We start from the raw sequence: 19,962 nt of genomic DNA on the forward strand, positions 1-19,962 counted from the left end.
AGAACTAAAGCAGAATAAATGCCATGCAAAACTATATCTTTGCAACATGAATTTTGTTGTGGGTTTTGGTTTTTTTGCCATTGTTGTCAAAAACCATGAATATAAAATTAGTTCTCTTTCTACAACCAAAAAATAAACGCAATAATGCCAGAAGAGATGAGTGGTATGACATGCCCCCCTCCAATTTAAGTCTTAAAAGATTCTATATTATACATTCTTTTCAAATAAGTATGGTATCTATAAAAATCAAACATTTCCTGAGGAAGTGGCCCAATATTTATTGCGCCTCTTTGTACAAACCCCATTCCATTGTTCCAGCAACAGTAGATAATGATTTTGGCTGGCCCCATGCTGACCTATAATATTTATATGCCAAGGCATTTATCAACTTTATAAAAACCCAACAGACATATTAGTATGTAAAAGGAAGTAGATTTCCTTATTACAAGTGTTTCTTCCTGATACTGCTTCATATCTTGAAGAAAAACAAATGGTACCACAGTCCACCCAGACATTAAAAAAAACAAAAATAAAAAAATCTTCCTTAGTATTCACCAAGAAAGTTCATGGAAATGCTTTTGGGAAAAACACAGGGAGGGAACAAAATTACTATCGTCGTTGTTCTTTGTTTGTTTTGGTTTGGGAGGCAGGAAAGGAACATGCTCGCTAAAAAAAAACCACCAAAAAAAAAAAACAACCCACCAAAAAAGACCAAAAAAAACCCACCCAACGCCAAAACCAAAACAAACTGAGACATATGTTCTAAAAGCAGAATATAAGCAACAAAAATGAGATTTACATTTAATAATTTCAATTGGATTAAAAAAAAAAAGGCACCGATTAAGGCCAATGAAAATAAATTATACTGCATGTTTGACACCAGCATAGAGTCATCCAAAAACCTCACAATCATCAAATGATAGAAGGGTTTGGGTTGGAAGGGACCTTTGAGGATCATCCAAGTCCAACCCCGCTGCTGTGGGCAGGGACACCTTCCACTACACTGGTTTGCTCAAATCCCCATCCAGCCTGACCTTGACACTTCCAATGACAGATCATCTGCAACTTCTCTAGAGCTGTCCCTATGCCTCACCACCCTCACCATAAAAGATTCCTTCCCTATGTCTATTCTAAATCTACCCTCTTTCAGTTTAAAACTGTTGCCCCTTGTCAGGTCACTACAGACCTCAGTAAAATCACCAACACTGGTGAATAAGTGTCTTCATTTTTTGTACAGAGAACCTATACCAGCCAGAAGCAGTTACGCACCAGCCGCTTCCTGAGCAGGCAGCGGTACATGACACGCACAAGGAAGGACAAACTGTTCTACCAAACTAGAGAGAAAATGCTTTGTAACAAAACACACCAAAAGAGGACCACTGTGGCAAGAATCATCATTGTATTCTGATTATCTAACAATTTATATAAAGAAACTACAGCCTCCCAAAATGATACTTATATTTTCCACACAAAAATACTCTATTTAAAACAGATCAAAGGGCTACCAAAAAAAAATAAATCACTCAGCCTGTTACTTTCGTGCTAGTGGTCATGTGAAACAACTGTTTGGGAGGCATGTCATATTTTTACATGATCCAGCACACATGTGAACGCTGCCACTGCTGTCCGAAAAGAGATGCTAAGAACAGGTAAACTCTCACCATGCCTACTGATGGCCTATCACCTACACAGGGAACTGCTACTGCTGCTATCATCACTGCACTAACAATTCTCTTTACATGATGGTGGGGCACTGAAAAAAACCAACTCCTTTATTTGGAAACCCATATATCATGGCAGATAGCTAGGAATCCATTTACATTGTACATTTACTCTGCAAGAAAGCAGAGAAACTGAATAAATTAAGGTGCTTTGTGGAACAGAATGCTTTAAATGCCCCTGAAAAAAGTAATAGTCATTGAATTGCTGCTCTATCACATTTCCACCAAAATGGCCCAAGATGGGATATGAACACTTTCCATCTTTATCCATCAGTCTTAACTCACTGAAGAGGCTAAAAACGTGAATAAGAACAAAATCTGACATTAACTTATGCAGAAAAATTATGAACTCCAAAAGGCAGATCAGGAACCTGTCCATCTCTTGTGTGATATTAGTAAGCTAGTATTAAAAGTTTGTTAGATCTAAATTATTTTTAGAAAACTTCTTATTCCTTATACAAGTTAAAAGTCCTTACCACAGAAGTTTCTTCTCTGCTGGGTTACCGAATGTAACACATTGTCAAGTTTTCTGGTTGGCAAGTTCTGTTCACTGTAAAAGAAGCATACATTCAATTTGAAGGCTTAAATTAATGATGTATGATCACAAACTTTACTGCCTTGAGTGCATAAATGCGTAAAAACTTTGCCTATGTGAAACTGACTCTTGTTATCATCATTGTCACATTTTTTACTAACACATACACACTTCACAGAAGATACGTAGAACAGTAGGGGTGGCCCTTTAATACTTCAACACCATTGCCGCCTGTTAACGGGCTGTGCTGATACAGAGAAATTTAGCATGACCTGAATACGTTAATAAGGACAGACAAAAAATATACAGTGCGAGGCTGGTGTTCCCAGTTCATTCTGGAGACTGTACACCCACTCATCCCAGCCTTACTCTAGAGTACAACAGCAGGATGCCCAATATACAGCACCTAAAAAGAAAATCTTCTTGATGCAAGTATTACATCAGCCTGCTTAAGAAAGAAAGCTGGTTCCCAGAGTTGTCAACAACAGGAAAATGATGCGTCACCTGTGAGAAAGAACCACCAACTGCACTTTTTCTTATAGTAAAATAAAGAGTTTCATAACAATGTCGTAAAATGCTTATTAACTGAGATCACCAACAAAGCGTGACTATTTGAATAGCCGTTTTCTCTAGTGATTTTCAAATAGAACAGATACCACTGGTCAATTTCAAATTCAAATTTATTTGTAGGTTTTACCTAAAATAGTCATCTTTATTGTGGTGAAAGAATATTACCCGTGTGGTACTATATGGTTTCAAATTTACCATCAGTATCACCCGCATCTGAAACAAATACATTTTTCAGCTTCAATAGTTTTATACCCTGAATATTTCAGAGTTAAACATATAGCAGCATCTGACTATGACAAGCTCAAGTTTCCTAAAAATGCCAACATCTCATCAGTGTCAATATCCTAAGTATGTGTAACCTGTTGGCTAGCATTCTATCTTGCCCATTTCCCTAGTTTGACATTCTGCAATTCACTAATACTTTGTTGTGACAACAAACATCATTCTTGCAGTTGCCACTTGGGTCTTTCATTCATGGAGGTTTTAATTTTAAAACTTTGTCTCGAACTGGAAGAGAACTAGAAGATTACAGCAGCAAATCCAAGAGGAGAGGGGGGAAAAAAAAAGGGAAATCAGCAGATTTAGTATATCTCGTTGGTTTAGTTAAGCAAAAAGCATGCATTACCAATACAGATAGGGAGCTGACAAACACCCTGCCAGTTCCTTCCTTCTCCAAAAGTAAGGCAGGGAAGATACAGTGTCAATTTTTCAATTAAGATAAACAAAACAGAAGAAACTATTGTTATTGAAAGGACAGAAAAACAAGATAAATAGTGAAAAAGGAAGAACTGGGAAAGAACCTATCAGAAAACAAAACACTTGAAAATTTTTTCCACCTTCTAAAAGAACTTTCAAGTAATTCCCTTGTATTTTCTGTTTTTATAAGACACACTATGAAAGGTTAGAAGGGAGCTACTGGGTATTGCCAGTCAACTCTAATTACCACTAGTATAAAATCTTTCTGAAAATTCCAAGAAGTCATTTGTATTTTGATAAAGAAGGTTGTTTTGGTTTGGTTTAAAATTTTGCATCTCTTCTTAGAGAAGTCAGAACCTTTTCATTTCCAGGTATATGCTGTTCTCTTTAACCACATTAAAAGTTATTTTAATAACTTCTAATGAAAATATACGTCCAAAAATTTGCTCAAATCTAGCAATCATGTGTGACTAGGTTTGGTCTCACAACTGTGCTTTTCCATTTTATGGATATAAATAAGATTTGACAGAAGAATATGTAGCTTGTAGTAGGAATTAAGTTTCACATGCAGTATAAGACAGCCAGTACAGAAAACTGCATGTGGAAGGTTGATAACTTCATATTTTACAGCACCACATAATTATTTAAGTTAGAAGCGACTTCCACAGATCATCTAGCCCAACCCTCCTTACTCAAGCAGGGTCAACTACAGCAGGACCATGTCCTGTTGGGTTATGAGTACACCCACAGACAGACACTCCACAATGTCTCTGGGCAACATACTTGTCACTAGCATACATCAGTTCTTAGAAGATTAATAGAATTTAGCTATTAACTACATTTTTGTTCAGTTTTAGTAATTTTACACTTTTCTGCAAAGATTTCTTTCAAACAGGTGAATAAATTATCGAGTGATGAATATATATACCTGAGGTGTTCTAGAAAACTGAATTTCAGAACAATGACTAGTAACTGTACCAGATTCACCTACTGCCATTCCCACCTCCTTGTCAGGGGCCTGTCTGTACAACAACTCTTAAAGATACCATTTATGTAGACACTTGTATTCCATTACAGATGGACACAGTCTAAAACCTTGCAACTAAAGAAGCGTAGCAATCATTCCAAATTAACACACCCTGCCCCTCATCAGGGCTTAGGAGTTCTGGCTCAGCACTGTAACAATGGGGCTCAGTGCCTTCCAAAGGGATCTCATGTTGCAGCCTCAGAGTGAAGGTAAACTTATCACTTAATTGCCCACACCCTTATTTCTAGGTATATTGCTAGCTTTCTACATACCTGACCTCAAGCATACAAAGTTCCAAAGCATGTTATCTCGATTTTTTTTGAAACAACACAAACATTAGAACAACTTCACCTGTAAACACCATCTATATAAGTTCTCAGAGCATTAGCGTTACCTGCAGGAAGCACTTTCTTTAACATTCTTGACATCTGCCGGATTGATTCCTTCAATAACAGGCGAGTCTGGATTTGCAGATCCATTGCTGATATGATCACTGCTTTCATACCCAGATTCTGTCTTCTGATTTTGCCAGTTATCACCATGGATTTTTCTCTCTGTAAATCCTTTGCTTTTTTCAGCATTCCCTTTCCCCTCTGAATCCAGTGAACTTCGACTTCCTGTATCCTGTTTTGTTTCATCTTCATATATAGTCATTAAACCTTTCTGGATTTGGTTCTCTTTTGGCCAATAGCTAAAGCTTCGCTCTTTTTCGTGCTTAGATTTAGTGTTCAGATTTGCTTTGTGCTTTGGGCTATGCTGTTTTTTCTCAGTCTCACTGAAAATGCTGTCTACGTTTAGCGTCTCCCGCATAGGTTTCCAACCTTTACTTCTGCTTCTGCTGCTGATACTTCCTTTGTCCCTAGAGTCTTGGCTGGTGTCTGTATCATAGCCAGTGACCCCATCAGTCCGGGTCCTTATCACTGGTTTCTCCCCAGCAGGACAAGCTTCTGTTTTATTTGATCCAATCACCTGTACAGAAAGCTTTGCTTGGTGAGGTGCGTTTTCATGCTTGTAGGAGCCTCTTCCCTGGCTGCTGTATATGCGCTGATCAGCACAGTGTCTAAGTCCATTTCCAACTGGAGGAGACCCCGACTTAACATTGGCACGATCTTCCCCCATCAAATCTTATAAGAAGGAAAAAAAAAAAAAAGCTCCATTAAAGTTCTCATTAATTTTTAACTTCTGTTGATATAGTACTTATGTTTATTCTCTATCTCTACAAATTCAGTACATTTGCTTTAGAATACCAAAGATTGGGAAATTCTAATGTTACAGGTGTATTCTCTTCAAGGAGATTATTTTTAAATCTGCATAGATAGTATCGATTCTTAAAGATATTTAACCCATTGATTCTCTGGTCATATTTAGAATGTACCTCTTTGTCTCCCAGACTCTTTTCTTGGTCCTCTGTCTGCATCTTTCCGTAAAGATGAGAAGTTTTTCATATCAGCAGCTTTCTGAGCACACTCTCTGGATATGTCCTTTAGCCTGTCCTTTTGATCGCTGTAACCTAACTTAGCTGCAAAAAATACTTTTTGTCAAAGGTCATTACTAAAAAGTCATTCATCATCAAAACATACCAATACATTTATGTACCATACGTTTTTAATATTACTACTACTTAAAAAGGCTAATTAATTACATAACACAAATTAAGAAAATGAGATGTATAGTATAAACAAGTAGGTATCTCTAAGGACTTCACCCAATGGAGCTAATGAAAGGAACCAAAGCAGCATTATGTCAAGCATGTCTTAAACACCTCTTACTTACTAAAACTGAATGCTCAAAGCATATACCACTCAAAGCATATGCTATTTACACCAAATTTTATGACTTATATTGAAATTATACTAAAAAAATGAATGCCAGTTTAATCTTCTCTAAACATGAAGGTTTACTTTTGTTAAAACAGTGGAGCCACTGTTCATGAAAAGAAATAAAAATCCTTCCATTTCTGAAATGGTAAATACTGACCATTTTTGAGCCATAATTCCATTTCAAAGCATTCTGTTTCAAAAAATCTAGGTATTCAACAATAATGATGGAGGAGAAATATCTCAAGAGAAGGCAGAATCTCTCAGCCTAGAAAGTATGGGGAGTTCAGAGCAAAGGCACTCTGACAAAAGCAATGCAGAAGTCACCGCTTCACGACTTCTTATGGCTTCATTTGCTTGGAAGTCTAATGTACAAATAGAACATACTTTTCATCAGAGAAGATCACTATTTTACTCTTCTTTCCAAACATAAGGTGAAGTCCATTAATATACAGGACTACAAATAACACTGCGTATCACAATACTGCTGGGGAACAGCGTTCTCCAAATACTGTGGTTTTGTGGATCACAGGCTATGCGCTCCAAAAGATCAATCAGTTTTAAGTTTCTAATGTGCCTTTTAATGAGCAATATGATTGGAAGGCATGACGATGATTGAAAAATGGATCATGGCCTCAAGAGCCACTTCAGTACAGGAATAATGAGGGGTAATAAAAAAAATTTTGCATTTACAGTTCTCAACAAAAGTTAACATTCTATGGCAGATATGACTTAAACACTAGTTGCTATTCCAAGATTCATTCAAGTCAGTGATAGGATTCTTTCTTTAGAAACAGTTCTAGTCCAGAGGCTAGCACATACCTGAAATGCTATCAACTGAAGTATTTCATAATAGAATACATTTTGGTTTTTTTCAGGGATGGGAGTAGGTAATACATACCTGGACCTCTACCACCACTAGCTTGAATATGGTTTCTACTGAATGCTGAATTATCTGGCTGAAGTTTTTTATTAGTCCTTTGATTAGTGGGGTCTCCGATTCCGTTCTCTTTCATTTGGTTTGATTTAGGAGTGGAATGTTTTTCAAGTCCTATCAAATAACATAATCTATTTTTAGAAATTAGGAGTTTCTAATTCAAAGTTACCAATATCTAAATTAAAAAATAATAAGACTTTTTAAATGTGGATTAGAGAAAACAAACAAAAGAAAACCCCCACCAGAAAACCACACCCCATTTCAATATGGTAGGCAATAAGGTTCTGCAGTACTTTATATGCTGCCGTATTTATAGTGGTAGACTATGGTGAAATATGGTCCTCAATTCTTTCTTCCCTGAAGCAGTCTATGTCCGATTGCTATTATGTAAAGAGGAACATGTCAAATTCAACTGGCCTTTTATGTTATGTTTAATATTGAAAAACTAAACACAAACCCTTCCTCCCAAAAAATCCCACCACCACACACAGAGGGTTCAAACACCCCCTACCCAAAAAAAAATTCCACAAAAAGTCCACAAAACCCATCAAGGCAGCAGTACAAACTAGAGAACCAACAGAATGGTTTCTTACATAGAGGCCTATGCTATATGAATCTTGGAGAGAAGTAGTTTCCTGCAGTTTTTCCTGATTCTTCCCAACGTTGACTTGTGCTCTGTGTGTGTGTATATACACAGACACACATGCTCCAAATATATCTCCATATGTGTACAAAGCTTTACTTTTTATAGCATTTATTTTTATAGCGTTTTTAAAGGTATTCTAAATGTATCAATAGACATGTAACATCTGCATACACAAATACACATTTTTCTTCGGAAATTACTGAATTATGTAATTTATTATGTAAAGTAGCTATGAACAATCTGCAACAGCAACTCTTTATTCCCCATTATCCGTGAGTCTCAATTTATATTCCCTTATCAGACACAAACCAAACAGTTCTAATATTGAATATATACACTAATCTCTTTTCTTTTGAGACCCTTTAGATAATTAGTGATCGAAGTATTTACGAACAAAGCAGCTAATCCATTACCTTCTCCTTTATAGTCCCCATTTCAGAAGTATAGTTAATACTGCTATCGGGGAAAAAAAAAATTGAAAATAAAAATCTTAATTACCCAAATCTTCCCCATTTCCTGCTGCTGCTTTACACTGAGACCAGTGAATAATCTGCTTTGGAGCATCTTCTGGAGATACAGCTGTGCCATCTGGGTTAGCATAAAACAGCAACAGTGGCTGAAAGTGACATCGAATGCACCGGGAGACCACATCTTTCCATTTTGTTCCAATCTAAAAAAACCCCAAAAAACAAAACAACCCCCCAAAACTTTATCCACGTCATTGAACCCAATTATGGAAAGAATAATTCATTAGCAATTCCAATGCCGAATTCCAAAGGTACATTAAGATTCAACATTTGGCACAAGAGTTTATGTAAATTGCAGCAAAAAGCTAGAACCTGTATTACCTGGGTTAACAATCACAACATCAACACTATGAGTACTGCTGCCAGTAATAAGGGCTTCTTTTTCATTAAAAGAAGCACAAATACAATTAACGGTAGGTATATTCATTAATATTCTGAAATATTTGGCATTTGGAATGCAGAACTGGAAAACAGTGAAGTCAATTCTAAAATTTGTGAAACTCATTTACAAAACTAAAAGTTAATTTTATTAAAGATATTTGTCTTGTTTCAAGTTTGGTGTCAGAAGAATGCGTTATAGAAAAGTAAAGATCACAAAATTGGGTAGCAGTAAAACAAATATTTACCTCTTTTACATTTGCATCATCAAACAATACCCATTTGCAACTCTTGGTGTGAAAGGCAAAGGCACAGTAATGTCGGCTTGTGTAGCAAATCATTCCCACAAGAAAAAGTTCACTATTTTTGGCATTTTCGTCTGTAACTCTGTAAAACAGCTGTAAAAAATGGTTATATATTTTAAAATGTCTAAAACATTTAGCCTCAGTTTCCAAACCTACTACTGGCATTTCAGCATGACAATTGGTATCAAATACACTGTTGCATTATACAATTTTTCATTAGTAACATACTGATTTTTGCACTTATTAGATCTATTTTAATATTTATTTTTGCATAGTTCAAAGGGTAAAACAATAACGCTCTGGAATAATTCAAGAAATGTCAAACTGAACATAATATTGCTAGATTTTCAACTAGGAATTCATCTACATTCATCGTTGTACCTAGGCACAAAACCTATGCTTCTGACTGGACTTTATCCTCTCAGAAACTACATTAAACAGCACATTATAAAATGGTGAAAGTAGACATAAATTTTTAAGTTAAATTGTGCTTTTTAAAAAAATAGATACATATATATTTAATATATTTACATTGATATAATACACATGTAAAATAAACATCTAGAATAAGCAAATAGTAAGTCTTAGATCAGATACCCCAGGAAGATAAAGCTGTGTTGCCAGATTCCGCATAACCTCTTCTGTCAGGTCAGAGTGTTCTGAATCCCAGACTAAACCAATTGTGACAATCTCAGGACAATTCATAAGAACACGACGGATTTTTATTTTTTGACCACAGTTACTCTAGAAAAAGGGAACAAACGTGATGGGAGGAAAAACAAAAATTTAAAAAAAAAAAAAAAAAAAAAAAAAAAAAGGAAGTCCAAAGTTGAGTTACTAGACAAAAACCAGTGCAATAATACAACTCTGCAACTACTTTTCTCAATTCATGCTGTTTGTTTCTAACAATTTAAGGATAAAATTCACGATAAAAAATACACTCTGATGAAGACTACAGCTAAACTTCTATGTCCAGTCACAACCTTAGAACAGAAACCTACAACATTTAAGTCACCATCAGATTTTCTCTTTTTTTTTTCCCCATCCATTTAATCATTCAAGCTTAAGTCTATCCATTCTTGTGTTCTTTTCTTGCATACTTGCATAAACAGTATTTATGCAAGAGAGACATTAAATAGGATAAGCTAAAAGAGTCTACTTTTGTCAACAGAAGCACAAAATTATTCCAATTAGAAATTAATGTTGTTGGGCTGTCAGTGTATATGAACTAAAGCAGCTTCACTAATGAAGATATACCTGTTCCAACTACTCAGGTTGAATGTGAAATGAAGAATAAAACATGGAATGGACCTAATAACTCAACTATCTAAATAGGCCACTTGCACCTACGTACGATGTTTATCTGTAACTGGAGCAATAAAATATAAATTGAAGGGCTTCCCCCCCCCCCCCCGAAGTTGAACTGCGCAGAAGTGGCCGCAGGTAATCCTGCTTTTAGGGGAATACTTTAGTCCAATTTATCATCTTAGAAAGTTGTCCCTTGTATCTTGAAGTAATGCAACATCTTTGTCTACTTACAGGACAATTTCTGTAGTCATCACTAGTATTCGCTGCCTGCAGCAGTTCTGCAAACATTTCTGGCTTGAGACGTTCATGCCTCTCCATCATTCTTTCTACTTCATTACTGTAAAAAATAAATGGAAATAACTGTTGATATCCCTTCTTAAGAGTTAAGAGATTTCAGTCAATTCTCAACTATATCTTTTGACTAAAAAGGAAAGATAAAGTGGTAAAACAGTAGCAATACATACTTTTTGTCAAGTTCTCTCTACATCTTGGTTTTGAAATCCATATGTTACTTTTGGACAATCTCTCAAACATTTTAACAAAGGAACACACATTAATTTTTAACCATTACAGCATTTCTCTGGCATGCTTTGCTTATTCTTGAAAGGGTGTACGTAGAAAAAGGATACACAAGAATAAAAGCTCTTACCACAGGGCTGTGGTAGAAATGTAACGCACGAATTCCGTAAAAGGCAATGGGTCTGATGACGCTCCACAACTACGACATACACACTACAAAAATAAAAATACCTTTTATTTACTCAGGACAGTGGAAACGAATTATTTGTTAAAGTAATCAAATAAAGGTCTGACCTGTTCATACAGTGTCATAGCAAACTTCTGATGAGAAATACAGGATTTTGAAGTGCACATATCTGTTTCACTGTTTGGCACTAAGTGAAAATGGATCCTCTCAAGGATATTTTCCTAAATAGAAATAATAATGTAAATATAAACTCAACTGATGAAGTCAGAATACAGGAGCAACATTACAGTTTAATACTCCAACTACTCCCCTTGGCTCCAAATAGCCCACCTTTAAGTTTAATGTGTATTTAATTCCCTTCCTATTCACAGCCCAGTGGATGAGAATTCTCTTCATCTCAAGGTTTCCAAACATTAACAAAACAGCATTAGACAACAGTTATGCATCTGTTCTTCCAGAGCGCATTTCAATAGCTGATGAAAGAACATTTGGAGGAACAGACCATATATTCAAATCCATAGATGCCTCTGCTCCCTCAAAGATAACCCTTCTCTCCATCCAAGAACTTTTAGCAGTGACTGAGAGCTCATCATCCTCACTGACCTCCTGTAGTAACCATATTTCACATATCCCTCTGCCCAAGAGAGTTAGGGAGTATGGAGCAAATGTAAGATTACTCTATCCCACATTACCAGACACTTACTTCATGTGCCTATTCCCCTAAACTGGTATAAAGGAGGTTTGTAGTATTGTGTTACTTGTATCCCACCTGTGAGCCTGGAGCTACAAAAAAACCAAGCCTGCTTGGCATCCACAAAACTAATGTAATTCTGCTCAACTATTACAAAGAAGACTTACAAAGCATTCCGCTGCATCATCCATGAATCCAAGCTGGAAACGCTGTTCATCCTTAAAACTTTCTGCCAGGGCATGTCGCATATTATCTGATGGGAGTGCTTTCTCTCGACTGTGTTGAAATTGTGAAAATATTGCCTAGGAGGAAATATGATTACTTAGCTTTAGTAGCCATTTGACTAGACATCGTGGTTCTACACAAATACACCAGTTGGTACACAGCATGCCTAACCAGCAAATATTGTAAATGTTTATTAACCTATGCAGCTTTAGAAACTACCGTTTTATCTTAAAGTTACATAGGTTCCTTGCTCTGGTCCTTATTCCATTATAATAAGTTATGCTACCAAACTTAACTTAGATCCAATAGGAAGACAACATAGAAGTATATAAAAGTGCAAGTAATTGACCCCCAGAAGCAACACAAGCCCTGGTCCGTAAATATACAGCTTTTTTAATGTGGTTTCTGGAATAGTGGTTCATGCATACATTTCTCATCTTTACAGATGGTGTGCATATCTAAGGGTATAATGTAATACCACTCAGATTAGTTTAACACCCATCGTTTATTAAATAATGTAACAACTTCAGACAGGATTGTATCTTTATTTAAATTATGGAAATGCAAAAAACCTCCCATAAATTAGATAGAAACGCTTATAATCCTTGCTCAGCTCTCTGCTGAACCAGTGCACACAATACAACAGAAAAGGTTAGTTTCTGCAGATCCAGAACATCAGAATAAATTGCACTTGATTTTTAATTAATTTCCCAGAAGAGGTAGTTGGCTGCTACCACTCTTTTTGACAGAGATATGTATGCAAGTGACCTTATCATTTAGGAAATAAGGGAGGTTGATTTCGAAAAAATGGAAGTTAAAAGATCTTAAACAAATGAGAAAACATTTGCAGATATTAAAGGGTGTATTCCACTGTTTCTAAGAATTATAAGTCAAAGTTTAGGAAAAAAAGAAGACAATAAAGACAAAGTAAATCAAGAGAAGCCATGTAAAATATAAATAAAGCTATGCATTTTTCACACAGGCCTTAGTTAAAAAAATATCTGTTGGACAGAAAGCAAAGACACAAGAGATAAGCCAAGTTTCAGTGCTAACACAAAGTAGTGTTTTAACCATGATTCATTCCAGGGTAAGTGTCTGTCAAATATTTAAACTTCCTTCCATAACAAAAAGCATGTACTACTGATAAAAATTACCATTAGTATCTCGGTGTAAACATTCAAAATTAAGTTTTTAACAGATCTGATAATACAAGTTAACTCTGCTTTGAAAACATTTATCACTTCTCTCTTTGGCTGGTAGGTCATTTTTGGTATGCAACAGAGCCTTACATATCCAGATTTAAAAAAAGTACAGATAAGCAGTTATGCAGATATGTATGCTCATTTTAGTGGCCTGCATTGTCCAAGTCCCACCCCAGTGTTATTCACAAAAGAAAAGAGCATACTGAATTTCTGAAAGAAAAAGATAATGGATTGAACTGAAGTAAACCAGAATTTATGGCTGTGCTATTGGTTTACAGGAGAGGCTGATTTACATAAAATACCCTTCTTTACTGGGGAAAAAGAAGTGTTAAAATAGCCCAAGACCACAAAGAAAAAAACCCCAAAACCAAAACCCCACACCAAAACAACCCACGTCACAAGCAAGTTACCAAAATGTATCTTCATCCAGCATATACACTGCATGAAAATCAAAACGCCCCAGGTTCTGAACACAGAACAAACAGAATCACTCAAACAGTATCTCTAAAAAGCCAAGAAAGCAAAATCAACAGTGGACATAATGACTGAGGACAGACACTTCCAAACGTGTTAACTACAATGTTTTGAGTTCAGTACCTAGGCTACTGACCATGGAGTTACAGAGATCACAACTATACTATTAAAAAAATAACTAATTCCATTTTAACCAATTTCAGAACAGGCAGCAATACTACTACTTAACAGTATTCTTGGGAACAGATCAAAATAGGAAGACTGTCCAGATAATGCAAGACATTCAGGTACAGTAAGCCGTTTAGATAAATCACACACAGAGATGCATCACGGCAGTAAGCAATCCCTCAAGAACAGATACTTGAAAGACTAAAGAAAATTTCAAGTCCTAAATTACAGCTGCCTTATGAAGCAGCTGAAGCTAGTGCACTGCTTTGGAAAGTGACTTCAAGTGATGCAAACCTCAACTTTCTTTGTACTGGAACCCAAAAAAATACAGGAAGAGGGAGGACACTGAGGTACAGCAAGTGGTATGTTCAGCTTGAAAAAAAGCAGCACCTGGTCTTCCCAAGTGCACCCTTAGAATAGAGCAATTCCTTACTAATAGGTTCAGTTGCAACACACCACAAGCACTGCTTTCTTCATGTTTCTCAGCACACTGAAGTGGCTACATTATTTTTACTATGATCTCAGCTATATGATTAGTCATTAAGACTATGTAGTGTAACACATACATTCCAGCAATTGCCATGCATCAATCCCTCTTCATTTCTTAAAGGTGGTTCCAGTGCAGCTTGGAAGAAGACTGTATATGAAATTCACATGTAATATGGGTCAAATCAAAAGGAAAAGATTATAAAATTTACTCCATATTATGATATCAGATATGAACATGAATCCCTAGACACACAAAACTCCAGGAAACTGAAGATATAATCCCAAGAGAGACACAGGATTTTATCTGAAAACATAGGTATGCCTGAGTTATGGTCTGGACCTTATGTACAAGTAACACGTCCCAGTCTGTGAAACTCCCCAAGAATAAACTCTCAAATACTTGGCTTATTCTCAGCTACAATTTCGCATCATCAAAAAACATCCTCAGCTGGCTACATTTTCAAATAATGTTTTCCTTTTAAGCTCCCTCCAGATGACAATTCCAGTTCTGTATTTCACTATATCTACCACTGTATTTAAAGATACATTCTACAGTGCTGTATAAGAATCCCAGTAGTGTCTTTATTGTCAAATTGCAGTAAAAGTAGAAAGAGCATACTGCTAAAAACATACCCCTATGTTTTTTCATTGGTATTTTTACCCCAATGAAACCGAGATATGCTTGCAGCTATTTCCCTAGTAACTGCAGGCAGCCAAATACCAGTGCTGTAAAAGCAGTAAGAACCTAACAGAATTTGACAGACTTCAGATGAGTTTCAAAATGGTTTGGAGCAGGTTTTATGCACTAGTAAGGATATGCAGACCTCACTTACTTTCTACACTAAACACAAAAAAGTTACCAGCTTTCATCAGTTTTCCAGTACTACTACCTGCCTTTCATTACTTCGAAACTGAACAACTAAGTTCTCCACCGTCATCATCAACTACTGAATAAAAAGAATCTTGAGCTCTTAACAGACAGTAATATAATTATTGTAAAAGAACTGTATTCAAGCACTACAGGAAAGAACAAAAGCATATGCATATAAAAATATCTCCAAGAAGCTAGCTAGAAATTTTCAAACAAGTCTGTCTTTCAATGGACAAAAGTTTTATGTATAAGCAAACTTTTGTACTATAAAATTTCTTCTTTAAACACAATATTTGTTTCAAGCATCCTTAAATCTAAATTGCTTATTCACACAAGAATTACTTAGTTGTCCAGACATACACATGATAGGGATATATGTTAGTAAAAATTACTTATTTTTCCCTCATTTTGAAAGATAAGTCTTCCAAAAATTATTCTTTACCTTTAAAGCACAAAATATGCACGCATCTCCCTGACACACATGTCCAGTTAAACCTCTTAAACTTCGTCGAAATATGTCAAGCTGCCACAAAACCTATAAAAATAAAGTTTCACAGAATATAAGTGAGTTCTGAAAGCTCTATGTCTAAACCAACATACAGTAATTTACTTTTTTTTTTTTAAATTTCACATAATGTACAACTAGAACACCAATATTGCTACAAGAATTATGGTCCTTTCCCATTAGTTTGGTAAATAGTGGAAGTGCAATTGCATTTACCATTCAAAATTTAGATCTGTTTAAACTTTTTGAAACAGTGTCAAACCATGTACTTTGTGTGGAAAAAGAGCTGAAGCACTCTTAAGGAAACAAGTAGCAAGCTAAACTGTGTACAGAGATTCTAAAGTCTTCTTAGGGCTTTACAAAAGAGGAAGGTAGCTATGGTTCTCTTTCTCTTTCCCTCTCTCCCCTTTCATGCTTTCTTTCAAATAAATAAATAAATAAATAAGGAAACTGAATTGCTGTGTAAAATGCAAGCATTATTTTGGATTAAATCTATATTACATTCTTATGGATTCTTACTAAAACGATTGCTGCAATGCACTTGTTTTTCCACATATCAAACTAATCCTGGTGCTTAATCAGGTACGTTTCTACTTTTTATTTGTATATCTACTCTGTATAAAGCTAATGTCAGCTTGGCTACACACACTACTTTCAGTAGCTAATGTCTTAAGTACACAATCTGTGCAGTAGTTCAGAAAGTTGCCAATTAAAAAAACAAACACAACCCCCCCCCCCCCCAAAAAAACCACCTAATTCTAAGAGGCACAGTAACAGCTACATATCCAGGTGAAAAACCCCAATCCTATCTATAAATATAAAACCTAAAATTAATTAGGATGCATTTGAAAATTAACGTCTGGAACTCAGTTCTGAAGGTTGAACATAGGTTAGAAGGAACACATCCCTTCTTGCAAAACAGCAGTCAGCAATCATCAGCCACTGCTTGACAAACAGCAATAGGTTATGAAGTAGTAGGACTGTCTGAAACTATAACTAAAAATTACTTAGAATTTAATTTCAGGGCACCCTAAGTGAAAATAGCAAAACTGCAAGAGAAAATAGGTCATGCTGTTCCCATTGAATATAAAACAGCAAGCTCTTTCTACTAAATCTATTGCATATATTTTAAATGTACGCAGATACTATACACACCACGTAGAGATCTTTCTCATTTCCTATGTTTAAATCCATATCGTTTTTAAGAACTAGAGGGGGTTTTGTTTGGTGGGTTTTTTGTTGGTTTTTGGTGTGGGGTTTTTTTTTTTTTTTTTCTTTTCTTCTTTTTTTTTGGGGGGTTTTGGTTTTCTTTTTATTTTTTGGAAGTCAATGCACCTATTTAGCCCTTGACAGTTTGGTAAGTAATTCTGTACAATTTGATAATGATTAGGTCCAAAATTTAAGCATTACAAAAAAGCATTTTTTTCTGCTCCTTATTTACACAGCCCAGAAACTTGCTGCTGCTGCTAATTTCCAGATTTAAAAAAAGACTACAAAATAAACTCAGTTGTGCCTGGTGTTCCAATTCACAGACAATGTGTAAAGACTAGCATTGCTCTGTCACAGTATTAAGTAGATCCCTGTATTCCCTGCCATAAGTAGGCTTGCAAAATATCAATTTTTCATTAGCTGTTGTCACTGTACTATTAAACTATTCCTGAAAGATCTGAAGAGCCAGCATTTTTTCAGTTTCAGCTCAGAACAGTATGTAAATAAACACATGCAAGAACTTGGTAGGTAATACATATGCATATAACAGTAAAAGAAACCTAAGTCATATTTCTTTGGTATCAAGTTTATCTCCTACTCTAATTCATAGAATCACAGAATGGTTTGGGTTGGAAAGGACCTTAAGATCATCCAGTTCCAACCCCCCTGCCATGGGCAGGGACCCCTCACTAGACCATGTCACCCAAGGCTCTGTCCTACCTGGCCTTGAACACTGCCAGGGATGGAGCATTTATCATTTCTTCAGGCAACCTGTGCCAGTGCCTCACCACCCTGACAGGAAAGAACTTCTTCCTTAGATCTAACCTGAACTTCCTCTGTTTCAGTTTAAACCCATTACCCCCTGTCCTATTGCTACAGTCTTCCCTATTAGAATCAAAGCTTTCAGCTATATGTGCATGTTCTGATATATCCCAGAACCACAGGGTCATGCTAATTTTGAGAAAATAGTATTTTAATAAAAATAGTGTCCTATTCGATACAAGTAGTAGTACTGGTTGCCCCACATTAAAAAAATCTCATCAATTTTGACACATAACAAACTTATGTTTGATAGAAACATTAGTTTAAAAATTCAGCACCAAGTTTTAAAGCTGAGTCATGAGTTTCCAAATACAAAAGGGAAGTCTTTCTGATATTCTTCATGCATGCAAGCATTACAACAGCGTAATTTTTTGCAAAATTAAATATTTAATACTCAGTCACTTTCTTGAAATTAAATATTAAATATGATTACTTCCACAGAGTAGTCTTTTCTATGATTGCCACACTTCCTTCCCCACCTTGCCTTAGGAAAATCCATTCTGTAAAGACATGCTATTCTGTCTCACTTAGAATCATTAAGAAGTTTAACCAAGAACTGAATTTAACACTATTGAAAAATATGCTGTGTTTCATGTAGAATACCCATACTGCGATATGAATTTTAAGAACAGCATTGCCAAGAGAACACTTTCCCTAGTATGACCATCTAAGCTGATATAAAAGCAAAACTGTTAATAAATCACGTTTTTTCTTACCTGGACAGCACTATTAAGAAAGCAGCTGTTTTGTCCTGGTTCATTTAATAAGCCTTTTGTAGGGGCCAGGGACAGTATACTTCCAGGCTGATAAACTTTTCCAAGGTTACCCCCAGGTTTTCTTAAGAATTTCACCCATGCCATTATTTTTTAGACTTTATAGTTGCAATATTTACACTTAAATAATTAAGGATATGACGGGTGCAAGGCAAAGAAGAAGGTCCTATGAGAACTGCTCTAAAATCACGGCGTTCCATTCAAGTCTGTGCAACAGTGACCAGTCATGGGTTTAAGTCCATTTCCAGGAGCAGCTGTCAGCCATCTACCCAGGATCAGTGTCTCAGTCAAAATACAGATATATAAAGTTTTTAACTCTCAGACGTAAAGAAAACCAAAACGTGTCCAGTTGAGTTTAAAACATGTGAAAAAGTTATCAGAAGTTCTTATTAAGCAAATAGCACAGTAACTGACTTCTCCTTCCAGTGATATCAATAAAGTATTCCTATAAATCACCACTATATTATATTGCAAAAATGGAAAGTTCTTGACAGGCGTTATATTCCTGTTCCCTCATTGTGTTCCATCTTCTTTTTACTTTTAACTGTGAGCCATGAAATACATTCCCATTTGGAAGACTCCATGTTTATTTCATTCTCTTTCCAGTGAATCTGAAATAAGAAAAAAAAAGAAAAACAAAAACCAGAAAATATGAAAACACAGTTTTCCAAAAGATTAAATCCTCCCAGGTCAGAAATGAGATCATGGGCAAAACAACCTCTTAACCTAAAGGCAGGTGCAACAGTAACCAGGGAAGACAAAAAGAAACAACTGCCATCTAAAAGTTGTTTTTAAGGCAAAAAAAAAATAAAATTTGTCATAATCATTTCTCTTCTAACATACTATACACCTCGAAAAACCATGATAAAATTACTCTAATCGTTGTGCTAATGATATGCAACTGCTTATAAAAAGAACACGTATCACGTGAGTTGGTCTAACTTTGAATCTCCAAGTCTAATAAAAAGATTGCTAAGAAATATTTTTATCCAACACTTGAAAGCCTAAGATGGTTTTGATTTCAATATCCCAGCAAATCACACAAACCAATACATATTTCTATGCCTGAAGATTACTAAGATGTTACAGATGGATTCCCAGGTAGGACTCAGGTTTCAAAAATTTCTATTACCTAGTAAACACCACATAAATACATCATTAGCCTGGTTGTATTCTTAAAGCATCCTGAAAAACATAGCAAATAGCAGAGCAATAGCATTTTGGTAGATGCCCCAATAACTAATTCTAAGAATTTTCAAATTCCAGCAGTAAGTTGTTTCTCTTATTGCCGAAGGTGCAAGTTTAAGGCTAAATGACTCATCATCCAAAACATCACCACAGGCGCATGTAAAGCCCATGC

General features: G+C 35.7%; 1 protein-coding gene across 2 annotated transcripts in view; it reads right to left on the bottom strand.

The window, feature by feature from the left end:
* The window catches only part of USP53 (ubiquitin specific peptidase 53), a 38,018-nt gene that overhangs the window by 9,967 nt on the left and 8,089 nt on the right, over positions 1 to 19,962 (bottom strand). The window contains exons 3-16 of one of the 2 annotated variants that reach the window (XM_030481059.2): positions 18,546 to 19,213; positions 15,736 to 15,828; positions 12,032 to 12,166; positions 11,281 to 11,394; positions 11,117 to 11,199; positions 10,699 to 10,804; positions 9,757 to 9,903; positions 9,103 to 9,252; positions 8,448 to 8,619; positions 7,268 to 7,417; positions 5,925 to 6,068; positions 4,944 to 5,673; positions 3,452 to 3,493; positions 2,198 to 2,271 (exon numbers count right to left, since the gene is read on the bottom strand). In XM_030481059.2, coding sequence (XP_030336919.1) covers positions 2,198 to 2,271; positions 3,452 to 3,493; positions 4,944 to 5,673; positions 5,925 to 6,068; positions 7,268 to 7,417; positions 8,448 to 8,619; positions 9,103 to 9,252; positions 9,757 to 9,903; positions 10,699 to 10,804; positions 11,117 to 11,199; positions 11,281 to 11,394; positions 12,032 to 12,166; positions 15,736 to 15,828; positions 18,546 to 18,689 — 2,284 coding nt within the window. In that variant the 5' untranslated portion in view covers positions 18,690 to 19,213. The remainder of the gene's footprint in view (positions 1 to 2,197; positions 2,272 to 3,451; positions 3,494 to 4,943; positions 5,674 to 5,924; positions 6,069 to 7,267; positions 7,418 to 8,447; positions 8,620 to 9,102; positions 9,253 to 9,756; positions 9,904 to 10,698; positions 10,805 to 11,116; positions 11,200 to 11,280; positions 11,395 to 12,031; positions 12,167 to 15,735; positions 15,829 to 18,545; positions 19,214 to 19,962) is intronic. The other variant, XM_030481060.2, reaches the window with a different exon arrangement.

Source organism: Strigops habroptila, chromosome 3 (assembly GCF_004027225.2).
Source record: "Strigops habroptila isolate Jane chromosome 3, bStrHab1.2.pri, whole genome shotgun sequence".
Lineage (NCBI taxonomy): Eukaryota > Metazoa > Chordata > Aves > Psittaciformes > Psittacidae > Strigops > Strigops habroptila.